At 39.3% G+C, this 23,633-nt stretch overlaps 1 protein-coding gene across 1 annotated transcript in view; it reads right to left on the reverse strand.

Moving 5' to 3' along the window:
* NELL1 (neural EGFL like 1) overlaps positions 1-23,633 on the reverse strand; it is a 925,820-nt gene that overhangs the window by 27,580 nt on the left and 874,607 nt on the right. Inside the window, 1 exon segment of the mRNA XM_037838459.1 lies at positions 11,823-11,963. Coding sequence (XP_037694387.1) covers positions 11,823-11,963 — 141 coding nt within the window.

Genomic DNA, 23,633 nt, shown 5'->3' on the forward strand with positions numbered 1-23,633 from the left:
AATACATATTTATTGAGCACACATGATATGTCAGACACCATTTAGGTACAGGGATTACAGCACTGAATAAACCTGGGAGAGTTAAATTTTAGCAGGGGGAGACAACAGATAATTCCTTCCATGTCCAGTGAGAGGACCAAGTGAGAGGACTTGCAGATGCTTTGGCATCCTGGCCATCCCCCGGTACTTACCGAGTCATGATTAACACATCTTTATGAAACAGAGATTTCTTTTTTATTGCCCATAATAATGATAATTAATATGCTTTTATGTTCTCTACTCTTAAGAGCTTTCAAAATCCTTTCAAATTCATGATCTCATTTGTCCTCCCAAAAAAACTTAAGATGCTGGCATTACCATTGTTCCCACTTAAAAAAATAACAAAACTCAGGGACACACAAATTATCAGTGCTTCAGACTTAAAGTTTTACCCAAGGCAATGAAGAGTGAACACCCACATCTGGGAAATCAGGGACACACATAAAAAGGGTACCACGAGGAAAAAGGTTATTTGAAGTTTTATATTGACACTTAAAAAATTATTCTTGCTTTCTAGTCTATAATTTAGACAGGATTGTTTTGATAGAAAGATTATTTTCCCCTCAAATTTTTGAGTAGAATAGCATTCCTCTCATAGCTTTGTGTCCTCCCCAGCATCTGGCAGCATGCTTTCAGCAACACGTGTGCCCCAGCTTAAGAAGTACAGGGACAGCCAACACAGGTCAAGCTGCTTGCCCAGAGACACAGAGCTAGGAAGTTCTTAGTAAGGACATAAATACAGGCATCCTGACTTATGTCAGGCTTGTTTCACCTCAGCACACCAAATGCATGGTTCCAATTCAATAGAAGACATAATGATATGCAAAGAACAAATGGTAAACCTCCAAACACCAACCAATACACAGATTCTCCAGATATTAACTGATGCCCTCTGTATGCCAAAGGTAATGATAAAATAATAGAAGCAAAGTCCCTATTAAAAAAAATTATAATTAATGGCAGCAAACATAATAATTTTTTTTCTACCCCATAGTAACCTTTATTTATTCTTCCTCTCCATTTCTACTGCCTACAACACTGTAAGAGCATATTAACTGTTTTCCCTGCTTAGTCTCTTCTTCATAGAGAAATTACATTAACAGTCTGATCATGCCACTCTCCAGTTAATTTTAAAGATTTTTTTTGCAGGACAACACTCAGGGACATTGGTATTTTGAAAGAGAATTCAAAATGTTTAACTTCTTTTGGACTCAAAACTGCATCATTATTCCTACCTAAGTTTCCAAAGCCTGTCCTGACATACTGATCTCGAACTTGACTTGCCAGGCCACACAACTGTGTGAGCCAATTTTTAAAAATAAAATAAAGTAAATCCCATACACCAGTACATATGTATACCCACAAAAGTATATCGTATTGATTCTGTTTCTCTGGAGAACGTTGACTGATACAACCTTCCCCCACTCTTGCCCTCCTCCTCCCCCTTCTTCTTTTGACGGCCAAAGACTGCTTTATTCCTTTCTATATGCACAGGGTTTAGCATAGGGACTAGCCCAGAGCAGACCTTTTCAATAAATGTTCATTAAACAAGTGAATGGTGATTTTATGCTGACGGTGCTTTATTTACTCTGAGTACGACAGTTTAAACTCCCTGCTAACAACCTCACAGGTAACTATTTCACAGCAACATGAGTAACCTCAGATTGAAACAAACAATTCAATATTCATTTCAAAGAAGAGTTGTAGGTGCTGATCTCCGAATGCTGCTTAGACATGATCTTTGGCTCTTACACATTCAAACCAGAAGTTTCTATAAAGAAACAATTGCTCACCCTGAGCCCCAAGAGACAAGAAGCTGACAACTACGTGGAATTCAATACTGAGGAGTGCACAAAAGCGGAGAAAGGAAAGGTAGGTGAATCTCCCTCCTGACACTGAATTGCAAATCCCAGGCACTGAAAAGTTAAATCAGATTTGTGCCTGGAAACACAGGCTGGATGATGATATTTCGCCAGTGGTTCTTACCTCTTTTGGGGTCAAGGACATTCTGAGATCTCAGTGAAAGCTATGGATCCTCTTCCGCTAAAAGATGCACACACACATAACGCTTTTCAAACCTGAGTGGACATCAGAATCACATGAAGGAACTTTGCTAAACACGGATCATCGTGTCTCACTGCCAGAGTTCCTGATGCAGTAGGTCCGGAGTGCGATGGAGAATGTGCATTTCTAACAAGTTTTCAGGTGCTGCTGCTGCTGCTCTGAGGATCACACCTCCAGAACCACTGCTCTAACTGATATGGAACACTAAGTTCGGGGAATACGCTACACATTGTGCTGTCACTCATCAGGACTGCCAACTATTCAGAAATAAAGGCAAAGGCACTTATTTAAAAACCAATAAAGAAGATTTTCCATGGTGTAAGCTTCAAGACGCTCTGCAGGTGAAAACCAAGGTGCCTCTATTGTTGCTTTTGCTACCCCAAAATGTAAAGTGAACAGTGAGAAGGAGACCTTAAAGAAAACTGTATTGGCACTGAAAACCACTTTTTAGGGAAAAATATCAATACTTTTCCTGTGTATTATGCAATTCTCACCCCTCCTGTACCATCTACTGCAAGTTCCACCCCTTCAATAAAGCCTTCTTCACTGCTTCTGCCTCTACTTATTTCCTTTTGTACAGAACTCCCACAGGGCCTATTCACACAATACAAAATTGCCATCAAGTGCCTCTGGCACTTGATTCCTCTTTATATTCCCAGAGTCTAAATTAGCAACTGTCGTGGCCTGAGATAATCCCTTACCACCTCTTATTTTACCACAATGGAAAGGAGAGTAAACTTCTAAATATCATTTAAAAATTAGAGTTTAGTCTTGAATATGAAAATATCTATGCAAATGAGACATAAGTGTGTCAAAACACAATGTCTATGGATTGCTTAGCTTAGGGATATACCAGTTGGATCCCAATAAGCCCTCAGAACATCACATGATACAGAACAGTTGAGTTGGGAGATTTACATTTTTAATGATCACAGTAAAAAAAAGAAAAATAGATATACATTAGAAAGATTTTCTTAAGACAAATTTAAAATAATTGTAAAAAAATTGCTGGTACTTAAAGGGCAAGGGGTGTGCTTAGCAAATTTTTGCTGCACGACTAGAAAAAACCTTTTCTGAAGCAGCTCATCATTCAGTGATACTGAAGAAATAAGGTTTTCTAGAATTCTTATAGTCATTCCTTGGTTTTCAATTAACATAATCTGCAGAGTCCCAAATCTGCAATTTGTCCTGAAGAAAAAGGGTATCTCAAGCCAAATAAAACTGGGATACTCACAATGCATAGTTAATAAACAAACTTAATAATTTTTAATCTAGAATTCCCTAAATATAGTTGCATATAGAATGCTTTATTGCAGTACACACCAGTGTTAGTGTTCTAAGATTGAAACTTTAATAAATGCTCTATTGGAGACATTGCCTCTCCTGTGTAATTGGGTTTTAGCTACTGACAGGAACCGTAGAGAGCAAGAAAAGCTTCAGTCACCTTTACTCTGTTGTAGCTCTCTTTATGCCCAGCAAAAACCAGAGCCCACTCAAAATTATCGGGTCTACAAAGCAGATCCGTACTTCTCGGTTCAGAGATGCTAGGGCAGGAGAAAGCAAACCCCTCAGGCCTCAGCAGGTGAGCAGAGTGTGGGGCTGTTTGTTCAACCGTCATGGAGTAGCTCCACATCTGGCTGTGTCTTTGGTTCATGAACTTTTGATCCTGTGATTGAGATTGGTAATCTCATGGCAATAGGAGAAGTGCCCACAGACTTGAAGCTGCCAATATGCAGAGGAACATGTTGATATACTCAGGTAACCCCTTAGATGGTCCATCCTAGATGTCCCTCCTTTGCTCAGATATGTGATTCCTCCAGAATACACTAACATGGAGACAAGCCTTATTCCCCTTACTCCGCTGCACACACACATAAGATAAACTAAATTAAAAACATCATGGGCTTTGCACGAGGGGTGTATTTACATATACACAATGAAGCAGAAAATGAGGCAATTATCTGAATAGAATAATCAACACTATTGCCACCTTAATTTAATCCATTGAAAAGTTATCTCCAATTAATAAACAACTGCAGGAGGCATTGAGGAGAGTGGAAGGAACGTGGGCTTTGACCGGGTTTGAATCCCAGCTCCAAAGCTAATTAGCATTTGCTTTACAAACAGGGCCATGCTCCTTGGTGTCTTTAGGACTGAACTCTCTCAATTGCTTTCTATCCCCCAAGGGGTTTGTGAAGCTTAATTGGCACATAGTGGGCATTCAATAAATAATATGTTTTTTATATCATCATTTATGCAAGACCTTCAGAAATAAAGTGATATTCTCATAGCTTAAAAATTTCAAAAATATTAGATATGTACACACTAAGAAAGGATTTTGATTAACCCACCCCGGAAGAAGAAATCTATCCATTACAAGCTGAATAATATGGGACAATTTAACATCTTTGTGTCTCAGTTTCTATGTCTATTAACTGAAGATAATAAAAATTCCCACTCAATGGAGTTGTTTTGAGGACAAAATGAGTTAAGAAGCATACAGCTCTTAGAAGAGTGCCTAACACATGAAGTAATCCATTAATGTTAGCAATAATTGACATTTATTTTTATTATTATACCTATAACATCGCTAAATCATTCCATCCTTCATGTCCAGTCATTCCTATGCAGCCCAGTATGCCTGGTCTTTGATCCTCTCCGATCACACTCTTCTAAATTTCCCCCATATTTTATAGAGTTGAACACATAATTTTATAGGTAATTGTAATCTATTTCAGAACGCTGTCAGTTGTGTCATGTGTGTTGATTTTTTCCTCCTCACTGATGTTTAAAACTCCCTAATACAGGGATCCTTTGCATCCTCCATATCATCCAGCTTAGTGCTAAGACCATAGCAGGCTTATTTGTATGGATACAAATTTTGTACGGATATAATAATTATCACATCATGTTATTTGTGAAGATTATTTTTAAACACTTTTCTATTTTTCCTCCTTTTCATTATCTCCCATTTGATCTTCACAGCATCCTGGGAGAGATTTATGCATGAGGAAATGAAGAATCAGAGAGCGGAATGTTTTGTGCTGGGTCAGAGTAGAGTAACTTGGGCCTGGACAGAATTGAGATCCCCTGATTCTCCATCGGTCTCACATTCGCTGTGCACTGCTTCAAAGTGGGCACCCAACGTTTTCTTATCCTCCCCATGGTTGGTCACAGCAGCCATTAGGAAGTGTCACTGAAAAGATACTAAACAGGGTCAGGGGTTGCTTGCCCAATAGGCTTTAAAGCTTCTTTGAGATCTTCTCAGTGTAACACAGAGAAATGTTAGGTTTTAGTTCCATAGTCGAAGTGGAGAACAGCACAGAGGCCTGCGGTGTCAGCCAGGGTAGACTGAGGGTGATAAATGAACTTTGGGTTCATATCCTGAGTTTAGGGCAAAGGACTCTATTCTGCTGTTTCCCTTTTTTCCTTGGCTGGCAGGACATTCACAAACATCTTAGTTAACTCTCACGGTTTACATATTTAAATTTTTTTTTATTATTTTATTTTAATAATTGTGAAGACATTTTCTTTGTATTTACCAAACCAATTGCTTTTAAGAGGCAGAGGATTAAAAAATAAACAAAAGAATAAAAACAGTAAGTTAAAAATTTACCTTCCACCATTTTCTCTCACTCTCTTATCCCCTTCGCCCCTCCTTCCCTTTTTCTACTCTAGAATCATATGGACATAAATACAGAAAAGATAATAAAATAGGTGGATAACCAAGTGATATTAGGGTCAAGACTGAGGTGCTATCGGATTAACCATCAAGAACCTGCCACCTTGTCATCCTGCCCTTGGCCCAGTGGAACAGCCTCAAAACACAGCCTTTGAGTCCAACGGATAAAAGAAATCACCAGTGCTCATGATTAAGACAGACTATTGCAACTCTACATCTGCATTGCACTCCTTTTCTCTAATCCTCTCTTTGCCTTGCCTCATTGACCTCTAGCTACTCTGTCTAATATCCCCTCTACTTGTGGCCCATCATTGGTCTCCTCTCATACAGATAGCATTATAGTGTTAATGAGTTAAAAGCAGAAGCATTGGGATGAAATTCACCTGGATAATGGCCACTGTGCATGAAAGTCTCTGGTACAGTTTCTTGCCCGTAGCAAGTGCTCAGTTAATGATAATGGCTAACATTTATTGAGCACTTAAAATGTAAGTGCTGGATGCCTTTTTCCGATATTAGCTTATTTAATCCTCACAATTATTCTACAACCATCTATGGGGTGGTGGTTTTGTAAATTGCTCTGAACACTGTCTGACACAAAGAAAGCTTTCAATAAATATTAACTCTTATTAGTATTACTGTTGTTGTCTGCATTTGACAGGTGAGGGAACTGAGGTGGAGGGAGGTTAAATGGTAACGAGGTAAATGGTCTACTACCTGTCAGGACATTTGCATATATTAATACTTATGTTAGCAAAAATTCCACCAGCAAGTATTATTTTAATGATTGTACACTAAGAAAACTACGGTTCAGAGAGGTTAAATATCTTGGCAAATGCGGCTCAACTCCTAAGTGGCTGAGCTGGGATATAAATTCAGGTCTGTATGTAGCTAAATTTGCCTTCATGTTTCATGCTGTCACGAGCTAGGTCTTCATTATCTCCCCATCCCTCTCAGCAAGGTTTGTCACAGACAGTATTTCTACAGACAGAGCATCTCCAGGTTCCACCCCTTCCTTGTCTCCACTTCTAGGAGAGCTGGGCACTGGGCAATGACAGCAGAACCAAATCATTCTTCACCCATCTCAAGCAGCCTTGACACATCAACCAGATAAAATTGTAACCTCCTTCCCAAGAGATTCCTTCACAACCTTTTCTGGTTGTTTTATGTTGCTTTGCATGATGATGAAAGTTGCAGCTGCTGCTCAGACAAGCAAAACCTCATTTCTCCATTTACAGTGACCGACGAACAGGTTCTGGAGTCTGGGAACCTGCTTTGTCCAACAAAGTTTCGTGGAAGAGACACTAATGGGAGGGTGGGGGTGCCATATCCCCTAAGAATGACTATATGTAATCTCAGTGTGTGCCTTGATTGACAAAATAGGTCTAATTGGGGTTCAAACTTATTTTGATGACAAAAAATGAATGACCAATACAATTTAATTCAACATAAACTTTTAAAAGTATCAAATACTTGAAAAGCACTGGAGATGACAAAAAACTGATTAAGAATATAAGCCTGACTCTGAAAAGTTCTGAAAAAAAAAAAAGTACAAATAAATGGCTGTGGGGACACATAATAGGAATGCATTTTTAAATTATTAGAGAAAATCTATGGTAGCCTTTCTCTATGTTTGCTGAATATTCTTTCTAATCACTTGATGACTTTATTTTAAAAAATGACCTAGGCACGGGTCACAAAAGAATGACCAGATCAACTGACTCAGTATTTCCAGGATGTGGTGCCCCGTCAGAGGTATTTCTCAGAAGCTACCCAGGTGAGCTGAGTGTGACACAGAGGTTTGAGAATCACTGGTTTAAGGAGAGTGTCAGTTTGGATGTATTATGTCCCCCAAAATGCCATGTTCTTTGACGAAATCTTGTGTGGGCAGATGTATTAGGTTGGAATCCTTTGAGGGTTTCCATGGAGATGTGACTCAATCAACTGTGGAGGAGACCTATGATTAGATAATTTCCATGGAGGTGTTTTCCCACCCATTCAGGGTGGGTCTTAATTGAATCACTGGATTCCTATAAAAGTTTTCACAAAGAGAAGGACCTCAGAGCTACAGCTTAGAGAAACATTTTGGAGACAGCCATTGAAAGCATACTTTGCTGATGCTTTGGAGATAATGGCCCAGAGCTTGCCCTATAAAGCTGATGCAGATGTTTTGGAGAACACCATTTTGAAACGCAACCTGGGAGTAAGCAGATGTCAGCCACATGCTTTCCCAGCTAACAGAGGTTTTCCGGACACCATTGGCCATCCTCCAGTGAAGGTACCCGATTGTTGATGCATTACCTTGGACACTTTATGGCCTTAAGACTGTAACTTTGTAACCAAATAAGCCCCCTTTATAAAAGCCAATCCAATTCTGGAGTTTCACATCCTGGCAGCATTAGCAAACTGGAACAAGGAGTAAGATTTCATCAGGATTTTTACAAGTAGAAATGGGGATATATCATACCTGTAGGGATCGTCAGGGAAAAGTATTCAAGCAAAGGAGTAAAGGAAAGAGCATGCAGGCCATGGGGAGAGAGGATATGGGTAAGCTTGAGTGTCCACGCAGAGCATGAGAGGGAGCAGAGGGAAATAAAGCTTCCTATGTGGGAGCACGATCGTGCAGAAGGATTGACATCGTGGGGGCTTGCCTCTTATTTTAAAAAACGTAAAATACTGCTCTTGTATACATGCCATTGTTAGATGTATAACAGTTCTCATTTCCAAATGGCCCAGATCACTTTGCCTAGATAAACAGACAGTTGCTTACAACTTCTATGTTAAAATTAAGAATCACTGACTCATGCTTCTGTGTCAAAAGACAAATTGTACCATACCCCATAGAAAGGAGGGATCTTTATCTGCAAATACAAGTTTGTAATTTTATGGTCCCTCTCTAATGGCATTATCTCAATTGACAGTGAGAAAGAGAGAGAGAGAGAAACAGAGAGAGACAGAGAGACTTAGAAGCTCATCAAAAATGGTAATTCTGTCTACCTCTACAATTTATAGGACTCATCATGTCATCTATCATGTGATCACTTAAGGAGAAAGAGAGAAATCTTGAAACATTTTTGGTCATAAAATAATAAGCTCTGTATGTGTATGCTGTGTTTTATGATGGCGATAACATTTGATGCTTACGATAACCGATGAAGTCAACAGAGCAGGTGTTATTATCCCCAAATGACAAAAAGTGGCATGGAGTGACATGTTCTTCTAAAAGCCTACAACTGCTACACTTTAGATTCTAACATATGATATTCCCTCTGCTGTCTGGGGAAAAAGCATAGCTGAGTACATATTGCAAAACTTCTTTTTTTTTTTTTTAGTTTTAAAGATTGTTTTAGACACTGCTATTTCTTTTAAATATAAGCATTAGTAGATGTTATTTAGGGCTTTTATTCTGATATGCTAATTTCAGTGTCATTAAGATGTACTACCCTGATTCAGAATATTTAATGCCATAAATCCCTCAAGAACAGAGAGCTTTTCTTGTTCAGACCCACATTCCCAGAAGGCCTAACACAGTGCTGGGGGCAATGACTGTTCTAAAAGAAGATTTTTTTTTCTGAAATAGAAGACTCACGTGATTTTGTGATTTTTAACATCTTATGCTATGAACACTATCTACACACCTGGTTATGGTAAGCAAATAGAAGATAAACTGGAGCTGATATGGTTTTGAAGGTCTATTCCTTTCATCATTTGACATATATGTGTTGAAAGCCTACTATGTGTCTACATTGTTCCAGGGGTTGGAGGTACAGCAGTGAAAAGACAGGCAAGGTCCCTGCCCTCAAAGAATGGATATGCTTGAGGCAGGAGACAAAAAATTACACATAAACACACACACACACAGTAAATTAGAAAATAAAAAATGCTATAAAAGATACAAAAGAGAGTGATATAATGAAGCGAATGGGGAAGGGCTACTTGAGATAAAATGGATATGGAAGTTCTTCCTGAAGGAGGCACATTTGATTAAGACCTGAACAATTAGAAGGAGACAGCCTTGCAACAAAACAGGTGTTGCACATTCCAGACAGAAAATGGCAAAGGCAAAAGCCCTGAAACAGGGAGGAGCTTATTGTCATGTTCAAGCCATGGAACAACCCAAAAGGCTAAATATGTAGGAGATGAGTCGAAGAAGTAGGCAGGGGCAATATTATTTAAAGCCTTGATTGCCATGGGAAGAATTCAGACATTTATTTTATGTTTGATGGGAAGGTATTAGAAGGTTGAAACAAGAAAGCAACATGATCTGATTAAAATATGTTTCTCTAAGAAACAGACTGAACCAACAGAGTGCTCTCAGTTACCAAAGAAACACTAAGTGATGGTCAGATTTCTATTCGCTTTAAGGCCTATTTGCAATGAGTTTTCCAAAAGCAAGCAGCTGAATTTAGGAAACTGAGCAGAAATTCATATGTGAATCAACATGATCGAGGAAAAGAGGGGGTTGTCTTTAATTCAGAGATCTGATCCTTTCCAGCCAGAGAGGACCGCATGTGCACAGGCACAGAATGGTGTCACCCATGGCTCAATTAGGTGAGACCCTCCCCAATTGAGAGCCTTTGCCTTTGGTGACCTCTCTGCCTGGAACACTTACCACCTTCTTGTTGCATGACAATAGCATGCAGAATTACCTGGCAGTATGTAAAGGAAGAATGTGAAGATCCAGAGTAAGTGCAAACCCTTCCTTAAAGTCACAGATAATTAATTTAACACTAAAAGAAGCACAGATAGAGCATAGGTCAGAATGGTGAATATGCAGGAACACTGAAGACAATAATAGCTAACACCATTTGAACACTTAGGTATTAATTGAATTAATTCTCACAACACCTATATGAATTAGATATGAATATTATTTCTATACTACAGATGAGGTAACTGAGGCACAGTCTAATTGAGAACATGCCCAAGGTAACACAGAAGTGGCAGAGCAGGCATTTGACTGCAGGAAGTCTGGCTCAAGGGTCTGTGCTTTTAACTACCATGTCTCTCAAAACTTCATATTAATGCCAAGATTGTGAGGGAAAATTCATGCTAGGCGCTCCCTAATTTATCTTTGCTTTAGGTCAACACCAGTAGAAAAGTTGGAAAAATACTACCGGGGTCGCAGCAGCAACCTTTAGGAAAAAAAAAAAAAATGATGAGCAACGAACGGAGGCAATGACTTTCCAAAGTCAAATGCCCACTTTCTAATTCACCGACCTGAACTTTGGGACCCCATGGTCAGAATGCTGCCCACTAACCCTGTCTGAATCAGCATTAACAATTCAACTGAGTCCACGTGACATGAAACAACTGGGTCAGCCAAGGTTTTCACGGGAGCAGTCACAGTTTTGATCAGTAGTTTGGATTTCATGAAAGCTGTGAGGTCTTGGAGGTGAGCAAATCCATCTGCTAACTCCCTGTGTTCAGCATTTAATGGAACTACAAGCAGAACAGTGCTTAAAATTAGGCTTTTCAAGAGAAGATAGTGGTGATAATAGCAGCAATAATAAGGTTAATGCAATTTTATCATATTTGTACATCTATTCAAAGCTTACAAATGTTAAATATATGATATCCAATTTAATTCTAACAATAATATGTGGGTGTTATTATTCCCAGTTTTACATCTTCACCAGTGAAGTCTCTGAGGGTCTTTTACAGTACCAAAGCTGGGATTTAAACTAAACTTTCTAAGTCCAGCAATACTTCCTCCTCTCTGCAGCTGCCTCCCAAACTGCCAAAACTATCAGCAAGCCATCACAGTTTTTCCTTGGAAAGAGCTAAATGCTGTCATGTACAGATCCAGGCCTTGTTCCTCTGACTGCCCTAGTTTCTGTATAAATTTTATAAAACTGTGCACTGCATAAACCATAAACCATGGGCTAATCCCTGATTTACAGAGGGAGGAAATTTAAAACTGATGTGTTTAACCTGGAGTAGTTGTATTTTAACACTGGGTGCTGCACAAAGTACCAAGCAAGCCATCCCCTTCTGCAAAGATCCAGGTGGAGACAGGGCATGGCTGAAAGCTGCTTACCAATACAGGAGTCCCCGGACAGTGAATAGGTCCCATCATCATGGAAACCGCTTCTGCACTCACAGTGGTACCACCCTGGCAGGTTAACGCAGCGGGAATGGTTGTGGCACTCAATGATTCCCTCTGTACATTCATCAATATCTGCCTCAGAGAAAAACACAAGCCCACCGGGACATTAATTTCTTTTGACACTAACCTTTCAGTTACCACCTAAAAACATGCTTACATCAACATATCAATTAAAAGTATTTATTCACCTAAAATCGAAGTTACAGGATGAACTAAATCTCATTTTTCCAGAATCCAAATAAATTGAAAGTTACATTCTTGGATGCTTTTTAATTTGAACAATGAATGAGAACTGATGGTCACAGAGTCATCCATGGCCTGCAATACGCTGTACTGGCTTCTGAATCATCAAAAACTAAATTGAATATGTTTTTAGCACAGTTTTGTTACTGGATATATGTGAATTTTCTCTGATCCAATGTTTCCCAAATGGGAATTCCAGATATTATTTAGTGTTCTTTGAAAATGTCTCTGAACAAATAAGTTACAGAAACTCTGAGTTAAGTAATAGTAAACTGATGTTTTTATTTTTTTAATTTCAGTCTCAGACATTTTTATATTAATATGTCCTGCAAAGCTCTGAGAGGAGCAAAATAATATGCATTATTTTATGGGTTTATTTGACTGGAGAATGCTTTTTCTTGGCATACCGTTAACATCATGTGAAACTAGTGTTCTGTGGAACATTTTGGGAACTGGTGCTCTAATTCTTTTAAAAGTGCTCATTCACATGAGGACTTGGTTTATGATAGTCAATCAGAAATCCTCATTCTGCAGTCATTCCTAACGAAAGGAAATCTTCTGGGTTTTGTTTTTGCTCTAGGATATGGCTTTTAAGATCAGCACATACCTGGATCAAACATAGATTCTTAGCCCAGAGGCTGGCTTCTGAGCTGGAGGCAGTTGACTCCATTGCAGAAAGATGAGCTGCTCATTTTTACATGAGGGTCAGCAATTTCTTAGAGAATTTCTGCACATAATTACTTCTTGGAATATAGACATGGCTAGCCAGGAATCTTTTCCAAGTTCACTTGTGGGACTGACTATCTGGACTATGACACTCTTATATGAATAGAAATTTAATTAACTTTAGGATATAACACATAATGAATAGAACACTCTTGGGGTCTTTTTCAACAGGGCCCTGTTGTAGTCATCAGCTTAGAGGGAATCAACTACTAGTGATTCTACTACCTGTGACAAGTCCTCAGTCAGTTGTTGGGCTGTGAATTTCGTTTATAACCTGACATTCCCATCTCATGGCATTCCAGCCAAGAAAAGATAGAAAAGGTGTAGCAGATCCTTTTATTATGTGACTCAAGCTTTGCCTTTTATTGTCAACTGCCATCCTCCTTCTTTCTGGCTTTTAATATTTAGCCCACACAGTCATTTCACTTAGTTTCCCTTGGACCTGTATGAGCAGTTATTTCTCAGGATGCAATGCCTCTATGACAGCTTCAGCTATTGCAGCCAGGCTGTGTGGCATTAATTATAAATCCCCAGAAAATACATTTTCGACAATGGTGTCATTTCTGAAATTTTACAAGTCTGTGGTTCTTTGAAACATATCATGGTGTGATGGTTAGGTTCATGTGTCAACTTGGCCAGGTGATGGTGCCCAGTTGTCTGGTCAAGTAAGCACTGGCCTAACTGCTACTGTGAGGACATTTCATGGACTTAAATCATCAGTAAGTTGAATGCATCTATAGCTGATACATCTGCAGTCGGCTAAGGGGAGTGTCTTCTTCAATGAGATATGTTTAATCTAATCATTTGAAGGTTTGTAATGGGGAGGTGATAGCTTTAGGAGTCAGAAGAGAAAACCTTTGTCTCTACCTCAGCCAGTGAGCCTCTCCTGGGGAATTCATCAAAGACCTTCATCAGAGTGCTAGCTTGCAGCCTGCCCTATGGAATTTGGACTTGTGCATCCCTACAGTTGCATGAGACATTTCTATAAAATTTCATACTATTTATAGCTATTTCCTGTTGGTTCTGTTTCCCCAGGAAACCCTTACTAATACACATGGATTACTAAAACTTTAAAAAATTGAAATAGTGAAGTGACTGGTAGAGCAGGAACTCAGAACACCTCAGTTTTTAATGTTGGTTCAGTCACTGACCTCACTCACTTGAGAAATGAGGATGAAGACCAGAACAGAATCAGAGTGTCTTTAGAGCTAGAGGTGACTTGTGGGTGAGCATCTGTAATTCCACAGAGAAGGAGGTCTTACCCTTGGCCACAGAGCTAACCCAGTGGTTTTTGAATACAGGACATCGAGACACGAACATAACCAGAAGAGGGATTGTCAGTAATGACTTCTCTACGTCAGACCAGATGACAACTCACTATAGCAGAGCAGCAACAAAATTCCCCTAAAGCTCCTAGAAAGGTGACCATGATCCCCCCACACACTGCCACTTCTAGACTCCCAAGGATACTTTAGAGAACAACCATCTAGCCATGGCTAGTGTTTCAAGAAACCAAGGAAAGCAAAAGCAAAATAATCTCAAATAACCAAAGCATTCATACGTCCTGCTTTGCCTGAGACAGGCCAAGTTTATACCTTTTACTCTCAAAACCATCCCAGTTGGAGAACACATTATTTGATCATCCAATAAATAACTCCTCCAGCACTAAATTCAATGGGGGGGGGGGGGGGCAGTGATATGGATTTCTAGGAAGAACAGGAGTGGAGAATGCAATACAAATACTTTCTCAATTTACAGATTTTCTCTTACCAAAATGAAATGATTAGAGGGACCAGTTAAGCATGTCTATTATCCAGCAGGATAGAAGTTGGCTTGTAGCACACTGTATTCTCATAGGAAGTGATGACAAGCAGACATTTATACACCCACAGTGCCCCAGAGACACTAGGAAATCCCTGGCTTCCAATGAAAGTGAGATAAGTAGTGAAAATGTCCCTTGCCTGGAAGTTGCAGTGCCCACAGCAACTCTGGAGAGTCACTGGGAATAACCAGAGCTCAAAACACATTGGCACCTGGCAACAAGGTTGCACATTTCCACTCTCTGTGCAAGGTCTATAATTAAATACAGAAAATGCATTTGACATGCAACCACACTGCAATTGAGAGGCTCTTGCATTTTCATCTCGTTCATAAAACTGGTTGTTTTTACTGCATAGTCACAGTAGTATTAAAAGCAACCACTACAGATCCAAATACAGAAAACACCTGGAGGCTTTTCAGCAACACTTTGGGGACTTTACAAATTATAAATGATGGTTTCTCCCCCAGCTGGGCTGTGGCTTTGTCCTCCGAGATTTGTTTCTCCCAGTCAACCTTGCTAAAGGCAAACAAGCAAGACAGGTGCTCTGGAAACGGGGTCTCATTGTGTTTGCTACAGAATCTGACTCTCTCCCTCAAAGAATTCTGATAAATCACAGTGATGGCACCAAAGGAAACAAGCAAAAAATCATTTTTCCTTCCTATAGCAAAGTCCTAGAGTTTTGTTTAAACCTCAGTTTAGTCCAGTACTGATCTGAAAATGTGGCAGAGGAGACAAGAGAGGCCGGTGGATTCTTGAGAGTGGAATATGCAGTATTTATTTCTGTATCATCAGTGCCAAGTGTCAGTTACATAATACCTAACACTATTGTCCAGGTCACACAGCTAACAAATGGTGAAACAGGTTCAAAACCAGCTAGAACCTGTATTTTTAACTATTGTAGCATATCACCTTGTTGATGGATCAATAAAATAAGACTTACACAAAGATAATGCATTCATTCATTCAATTCTCTAAATATTTATTGAGATGAAAATATGTGCCAAGGATTACTTTTGTGCTGTGGTAGATGCAAAGGTGAATAAAACATGACTCCTGAAAACCAGGAGCTTACAATTCAGGGAATGAGTTTATACACACTCAAGAATAAATGAAAAAATAAATAAGTAATAGACTGAATGAATGGATGAATGAACAAGGGCTGTGCTAGCTATTCAAAATATCACAAGATTTCTTGCTGTTTGTAAATCACAAAGATAAAACATAAATTCAGAAAACTAAATAAAATGGGGTTAATTTAATCTCTTTATATTATTTACTTTTAAAAACCATTATATTGTTGCTATTTAAAAGTTTGCCTGTATTACAATTCAGGGAATGAGTTATACACACTCAAACTTCAACCCTAGCCAGTATCACCTCCTCCCACTTCTCCAGACTTCTCCTTAAGAGATGTTAAAGAAGCATAATAGGTGATAGATAAGACACACTGACCTCAATGAAGGGTCGTACCTCCACCCTGAGATTTTCAATTCACAATGGGAGACAGATAGAGACCAAAAGTTTTTTCATGCGGTATGTCCTGAGAAACATGTTTAATCCTATTTAGAATGCAGAGTGAGTTTGCTATCAAATGCCATTTGCAAAAATAAATCCTTCTGATCGCTTATTGGATTCTGGCAAAATCCTAGTCTCTTGGGTTGGATGAATCTCTTCCTTCATCTAATCTCCTCCCTATTGGATTTGCCATTTGAAAATTTATAAAGCTTATTCTCAAGGAAGTATTTTTGTATTTCGTATTAATTGGCCTAAAGCTCACAGTGAATCAATGGTTCAAGTTGCAGTTGGATTACATCTTTTCTATGAGTTTGTAGAGTGTAGAGATTGAGTCATGAGAAAAACTTTTGATGCTTTCATTCATTAAACAATTCTACTGAGTTCACACAGTATACTAAGCACTGTATTAATATCCTTTGATACAGAGATGAAAAAGATATGGTCCCTTTCTTCCAGAAGCTTAGAGTCTTATCATGGCAAACTGAAATGTATAAAAGTAACTATGGTAAGAATGTGGGCTTTGGAGACAAACATGGGTTCAAAATCAAGCTCCCCAACTCCCTCATAAATTGTTTAAATTTCCCAAGTCTGTTTTCTCAGGTGTAGATTGGTTGAGAACAATAAAATCAAATTTCATAGGTTTGTTCAACCCTCTGTTAAGCAAAATCTGTTATGTTTTTTATATTATTCAAGATACCAACTGTGAACTATATATTACACTAAGAAAACAAAGACAGAATAAAGTGTTTCTGCAAATCCAAGAAAATAACATCAACTTGTAAACAGGAAACTGGTTAGGACTGAGAGTTGATTTCTGAATCTTTAAAAAATGTTCATCTGGATTTTGAGACAACAAACATTGTGAAATCATCAGGGATGGAATACTGTGAATTGAAAATAGATATCACATCAAAACTTGGATTCACAATTCCCCTGCCGCCACCACCAAAAACAAATAAATAATGTCAGCTCTACAGAGCCACAGTATAATAAACATAAACCTGATTATCTGTTTGCTAAATGCCAGGATTTTACTAGGCATCACATGCATCAGAATTTTTGAGGGAAATTAAGACAATCAGTGACAAAGGCAGACCCTGTGGTAGAAACAGGCCTCCTCCAGCTCCTCTTCTTGGGCTCCCAAGTGTACATCTTGAGCATACCTCCTTTGCAAGTAGACGTGGCCATGTGACTGAGCTCTAGCTCTGGAATGTGGATGAAAGAAATGTGCACCACTTCTGACCTGGCACATAAAAATGTCTTACATGATCCGCCATGATATTTTCAACACGCAGGAAGATCTTGGAAGACATATGTTGAAGATAACAGAACTTTTGTTTTCCTGGATGTCTGAGTGATTATGTAGAGCTGAGACCTTCCACAGACCTGGATATATCTTGTACTGTTTATATGCGTAAGGAATACATTTCTGTCGTATAGAGCTATTACAGGGTTTAGGGCCCTTTTATTGCAGCAGCATTTCTAAACGGTTAGGATAGACTCCTTTCCATGTTAAGGGCAAAGACTGTGCACAGGTCAGACCTCACACAGATAGTCTCTGGAAACGAAAACAAAACAAGCAAGCAAACAAGAAAAATTCTCAGCACCAATCACTGAATAGGTGTCTAAAGGACTGGTTGAAATTTTGTGCTGAGAGTTGAGTTAAGGGAACAACATGGAAACCAGCCAGAGCTTTATAGCCAGAAACACTTGAATTCAAATTCTGACTCTGTTACTTCCTGGCTGTGCAATTTTGAGGGAGTTACTTCTCTTCTTTGAGCTTCAGTTTCCTTGGCCCTTAAATGAGGATAATATTACCTAGCTCACGGTATTGCTTTAAGGATTGAATGAGATTCATGTAAAGCTACTCTACAAAGCCAGGCAGACATTGATTAGCCCTGCAATAATTATCATTCTCTAATTTCTAATCCCCACTCTGCCACTGAGGAGCTACGAGTCCATGCCAAGATAGTTCCTTTTATATACAACTAAAGGATTGTGATACTGCACACGTTAAGTCCTTTTCTAGCCTTAATACCTCGGAGGTTGGAAGATCTGGGTATACACCTTCTTCTGCTACTAATGAGCTGAATGATTGCTGGAAAATTTAAGTGACCTCTTAAGTATCTCAAGTTCTTTATTAGACAAATTGGGATGAAAAAAAAATACATGTTTTGTCTGCCTCACAAACAAAACTTCAATAAAGTGTGAACAAACCCTGGAAGTCAATTAAGTGCTATACAAAGTATATGGTAACATCACTATTATTGTTTCTTCTTTGTAAGTCCTGATTAGTGACTAGTTTTGGCTCATTAAACTAAAAGGTGACTGCTATTAATAATAATGTCAACTGCATTGGTAATATGATGCTCTGCCTTTTGTAAACCACTTTCTTTACCGACTTTGTAGAAGAGAGTAAGTATCTTGCTGGTTGCATTCTTCTAATTTTATCTCTGAAGGAGTTTTCTTTTTATCTCTCTATTCTTCTACAGAAATCATTCCCAAATTCTTCCATAAACAACTTATCTATCAGCATTTCCACTCTCACCTCTATTATGGAGGCCCTCTGATCTACATCTCCCAAATGACCCCTAACACTATATACACATTTCTCACTGCCTATGAATTAGTTAATCTAAGTCTCTTAACTTCAAATTCATTATGTCCAAAGATTAATATACCATATATCTTTCAACCTATCAGACTCATTCTCCATTCCAGCTCTCCGTCCCAGCCCTCACCCCTGACAATCAATGAATAACTTATAATGATTTAAAAAGACTTACATGATCAGCCTGCTCTTACCTCTTTGACTTCATCAACCACTCTCCCTCTTGTTTATCCAAGACAGCCAAACTGGCCTCCTAGCTAGGCCTGAAGCATGCCAAGCTGGCGCTAGACTTTGCATACGTTATTCCTTCTGCCTAAAATGTTCTTATCCAGATAACTTTATGGCTTAATCTCTCACCAATCTCAGGTCTTTACTCAAATACTCATCTTCTCAGGGAGGCCTTCCTTGGCCACCTTATCTAAAAGTATAGCCATCACCTACTCAGCCTAGCCCAAATATTCTCTGATGTCTCTCTTGTTATATTTTTCTCCTTTGTGCTTGATGTCATCTATAAACTTTATATTTGGCATGCCTATTTCGTTTGTTTTCTGCCTCCTCTCCCACATTTGAATATAAGCCCAATGGGACATAAAAGCAGCCAGAAATTAGTGGATATTGAACGAATATTTGCTGAATGAAGGAAAAGAGGGCAGGAAGGAAGGTCTGTTGAAAATTATTCTTTTGACAATGGTTTTAAAATATATTTCACATTCATTTTCTAGATCTCTTGCCGACACCATGGCCCAGTGCCTTATTCTCCCAGACTTGAATGAGTGCAGCAGCTCCTGGCTGGTCTCTCACTCACTATCCTCTCCAATCCATATCAATATCAGGCTAATCTTCCTAAGACTAATCACTCAGGGAGATGAAATTAAAATAACACTAGCCTAAAAATCAGGAAAACCTGAATACCAATGCCATTCTGCACTTGATAGTTTTATCATCTTGGGTAAGTCACTTTCCATCTCAGTGCATTAATTTATCATCTGAGTAATAAGCAAAGATTAAACTAAACCAATGCTTTTCAATCATTCTTCCACAGAGCACTAGGTTTCCAAGGAAATACTCTTATTAGGCCTAGAAAGAGCTCTAGATGGACCCACTTTGAGTGACCAACAGCTACATTTCTGTGGTATAACCTATTAAATTTTCACCACCATGAATGTTAAAGAGTTTAAAAAACATTGATAGATACATAGAACATAGAACTCCTGGCTTGAAACCCTATGATTCTTTGATTTTATTATATCCCACTCCACTAATACTTACAAATGATCCTTGGAAAAAAATCCTCACTAGGCATTCAAAACATAAATAGTTTGACCTCACCTTGCCTATCAATTTGTCCTTATTTCTCAAAACTCTTCATTATAATAACTTCCTGCTCTCTGACCTGGTTACCTTAAATATCCTCAAATGGCATATCCACTTTCATTTCATACTTCCCCAACCTCTGCAATATATTAACTCTACCTAATTGATTTTTTTTTAATTCAAATACAAGCACAAATTTCAATTCCACCAAGAATCACCCTTTCTTCTCTCTGAATTCCTACAGTGCTTAACAGCTATACCACCCCATTTAAGTCTTACAATCATTCTGGTTAAGAATATTGTGTGTTTCTTATGCTCGTTTCTCTCTCCAACAAATTGAAGCATTTTTGAACTTCCACCTATTAATAATTTACTCTGGAGGAGAACCTAAGATGGCAGCTAGGTGAGACAGGACAAAAAAAAATCTCCATGAAAAATACTAGAAAAAAACCAGAAGGTGACCCAGAGTACCAGTTTCAGCGATGCACCAGTTGGATGAGGTCTCCTAGCGCCACAGGGGCTGTATACTTGGTGTAACCAGGAGTCTGCATTCTGAAATGAGTGAGTAAGACGGCTGGAAGACCCACAGCCGTGCTGCGGTGTGGGGAAGCTGGGGGCTGGTGGCTAGAGACAGACTGGTTCTTTAAAAAACAAAAAAAAAGGGAAAATCCCAGGAGCAGCCGCAGTTGCTGATGGTGGAAACCGCACAGCGAAACACGACAGGAGCGAGCTGAGCCGGCCTCTTGGTGTCGGCCATGGAGGGTAGCTCGTGCAGACACCCTCGGGACCAGGGGAGAGCTGGAGGGAGGGAGAAGCCCCGCGGCTAGCAGCTGGCTCCCCGGAGGGCTGGATAAACTCCTGCCCGGAGCCGTGCCCACAGCCCAGAACCCCGCCAGTTGTCCCAGAGCTGGGAAGGAGGAACTGTGTAAAGAGGGGGGTTTGTGGAGACGCCCCGTTCAACCATTTTTGCATTGGGCTGAGAGCGCCCCAGCACGGCAGGGCAGCCCGGGGCTTCCCTTGAGGGACGGCGCACAGTTGTGATGTAGCACAGCCCTCCCTCAGCAGAGGTCCTGGAAGATCACAGCTGAGAAAGAGGGCCCGCTTGGAAACCCCAGGGACGCTGTGCCAAGTCTGGTGGCTTGTGGGTCAGCGAGAGAGAGGGTCTGGGACGGATCTGAAATGAAGGCTTAGACTCTTGTGATGGCCTTGAATCTCCAGGAACACCTGGGAGGATTGAATATTAAAACTGCCCTGGGCCACCTGGACACACGCCCCACATTCAGGGCGGATGGCTCTAGCAACATACCCAAACTGAGTTCTCCAACTGAACCCCACAAGAATCATTTCCCCACACACTGTGGGGACAAGGTTGGGGAGAGCTGATTTGAGGGGTATAGGTGACTCACAGATGCCACCTGCTGGTTAGCTAGAGAAAGTGTACGCCACCAACCTGTGTTTCTGAAAAATCAGATTGGCATTTTTTTTTAACAACTCGAAAGAACCCTATCAAGCAAAGCAAATGCCAAGAGGCCAAAAACAACAGAAAATCTCAATGCATATGATAAAACCAGACGATATGGAGAACCCAAGTCCAAACACCCATATCAAAATATAAGAAGACACCCAGTACTTGGCTCGATTAATCAAAGAACTACAATCAAGGAACAAAAACATGGCAAAGGATTTAAAGGACATCAAGAAGACCATGGCCCAGAATATAAGCTACATAAAGAAGACCCTAGAAGAGCATAAAGAAGACATTGCAAGAGTAAATAAAAAAATAGATGATCTTATGGAAATAAAAGAAACTGTTGGCCAAATTAAAAAGATTCTGGATATTCACAATACAAGATTAGAGGAAGTTGAACAAAGACTCAAAGTCCTAGAAGTCCACAGAACAGAAAATGAAAAAACAAAACAAAGAATGGAGAAAAAAATAAAAAAAATTGAAATGGATCTCAGGGATACAATAGATAAAATAAAATGTCCAAACTTAAGACTCATTGGTGTCCCAGAAGGGGAAGAGAAGGGTAAAGGTCTAGAAAGAGTATCCAAAGAAATTGTTGGGGAAAACTTCCCCAACCTTCTACACAATATAAATACACAAAGCATAAATGCCCAGTGAACCCCAACTAGAATAAATCCAAATAAACCCACTCGGAGACATATTCTGATCAGACTCTCAAATACTGAAGAGAAGGAGAAAGTTCTGAAAGCAGCAAGAGAAAAGCAATTCACCACATACAAAGGAAACAACATAAGACTAAGTTGTGACTACTCAGCGGCCATCATGGAGGCAAGAAGGCAGTGGCATGACATGTTTAAAATCCTGAGAGAGAAAAATTTCCAACCAAGAATACTTTATCCAGCAAAACTCTCCTTCAAATTTGAGGGAGAGCTTAAATTTTTCACAGACAAACAAATGCTGAGAGACTTTGCCAATAAAAGACCTTCCCTACTCCAGATACTAAAGAGAGCCCTACCAACAGAGAAACAAAGAAAGTAGAAATAGATACAGAGAATTTTAACAGACATATATAGAACCTTACATCCCAAATCACCAGAACACTCATTTTTCTCTAGGGATCACGGATCTTTCTCTAGAAGGGACCATAGGCTGGGACATAAAACAAGCCTCTATAAATTTAAGAAGAAAAAAGAAAATTGAATATATTCAAAGCACATACTCCAACCACAATGGAATACAAATAGAAGTCAATAATTTTTTGAATTGTAACTCCACTATTTACTTCCTACATGATATGAAATACACAAACTCTAAGGACAAATCAGTGGTTTTGAACTCAATGTAATGTATGTAATTTTTGACAAGAACTATATAAAGGTGGGGGAATGGAGGAGTATAGGTACATAGTTTATGTGTCCTATTGAAGTGAAGGTGGTATCAAAGAAAAACAAGATTATTACGGATTTAAGAGTCTAATTTTAAGCCCCACAGTAAACACAAAGAAATTATCAGAGAATATGACCATAGATATGAAAAGTAGAGCATGGGTTAAGAGAAATGGGGGAAGGGGCAAAGGGGAGTTAAGAAATTAGTGTAGGGTTGCTGTTTGAGGTGAAGGGAAATTTCTAGCAATGGAGGGTGGGAAGGTGATAGCATTACAACATTCTAAATGTGATTAATCCTACTAATGGAATGCTAGGGAGGGGGTGGAATGGGAAGATTTAGTCTGTATATATATTTCCACAACTGAAAAAAGAAAAAAAAAAAGACAGTCTAACTAGACGACAATTGAATGCTAAGGATGAACTTGGATGGGATTGGAGGATAGAGGACAGGTACCTCAAAGGGACACAGTTGAGACATAAGGAAAAGGAAATATAGAATGTAAACTTTGTATCATTGTTGAATCTCTTGTACTTCTTAGCTGCGCTTAGTGGGATTGCATAAAAGAATGTTCTTCTTCATGGGAAGTGTATATGAGAATTATAGTGTTTGTTCAAGGATGTGTGCAGCTGGCTCTCATATGTTCAGAAGACAGAGCAA

Source organism: Choloepus didactylus, chromosome 6, assembly GCF_015220235.1.
Source record: "Choloepus didactylus isolate mChoDid1 chromosome 6, mChoDid1.pri, whole genome shotgun sequence".
Lineage (NCBI taxonomy): Eukaryota > Metazoa > Chordata > Mammalia > Pilosa > Megalonychidae > Choloepus > Choloepus didactylus.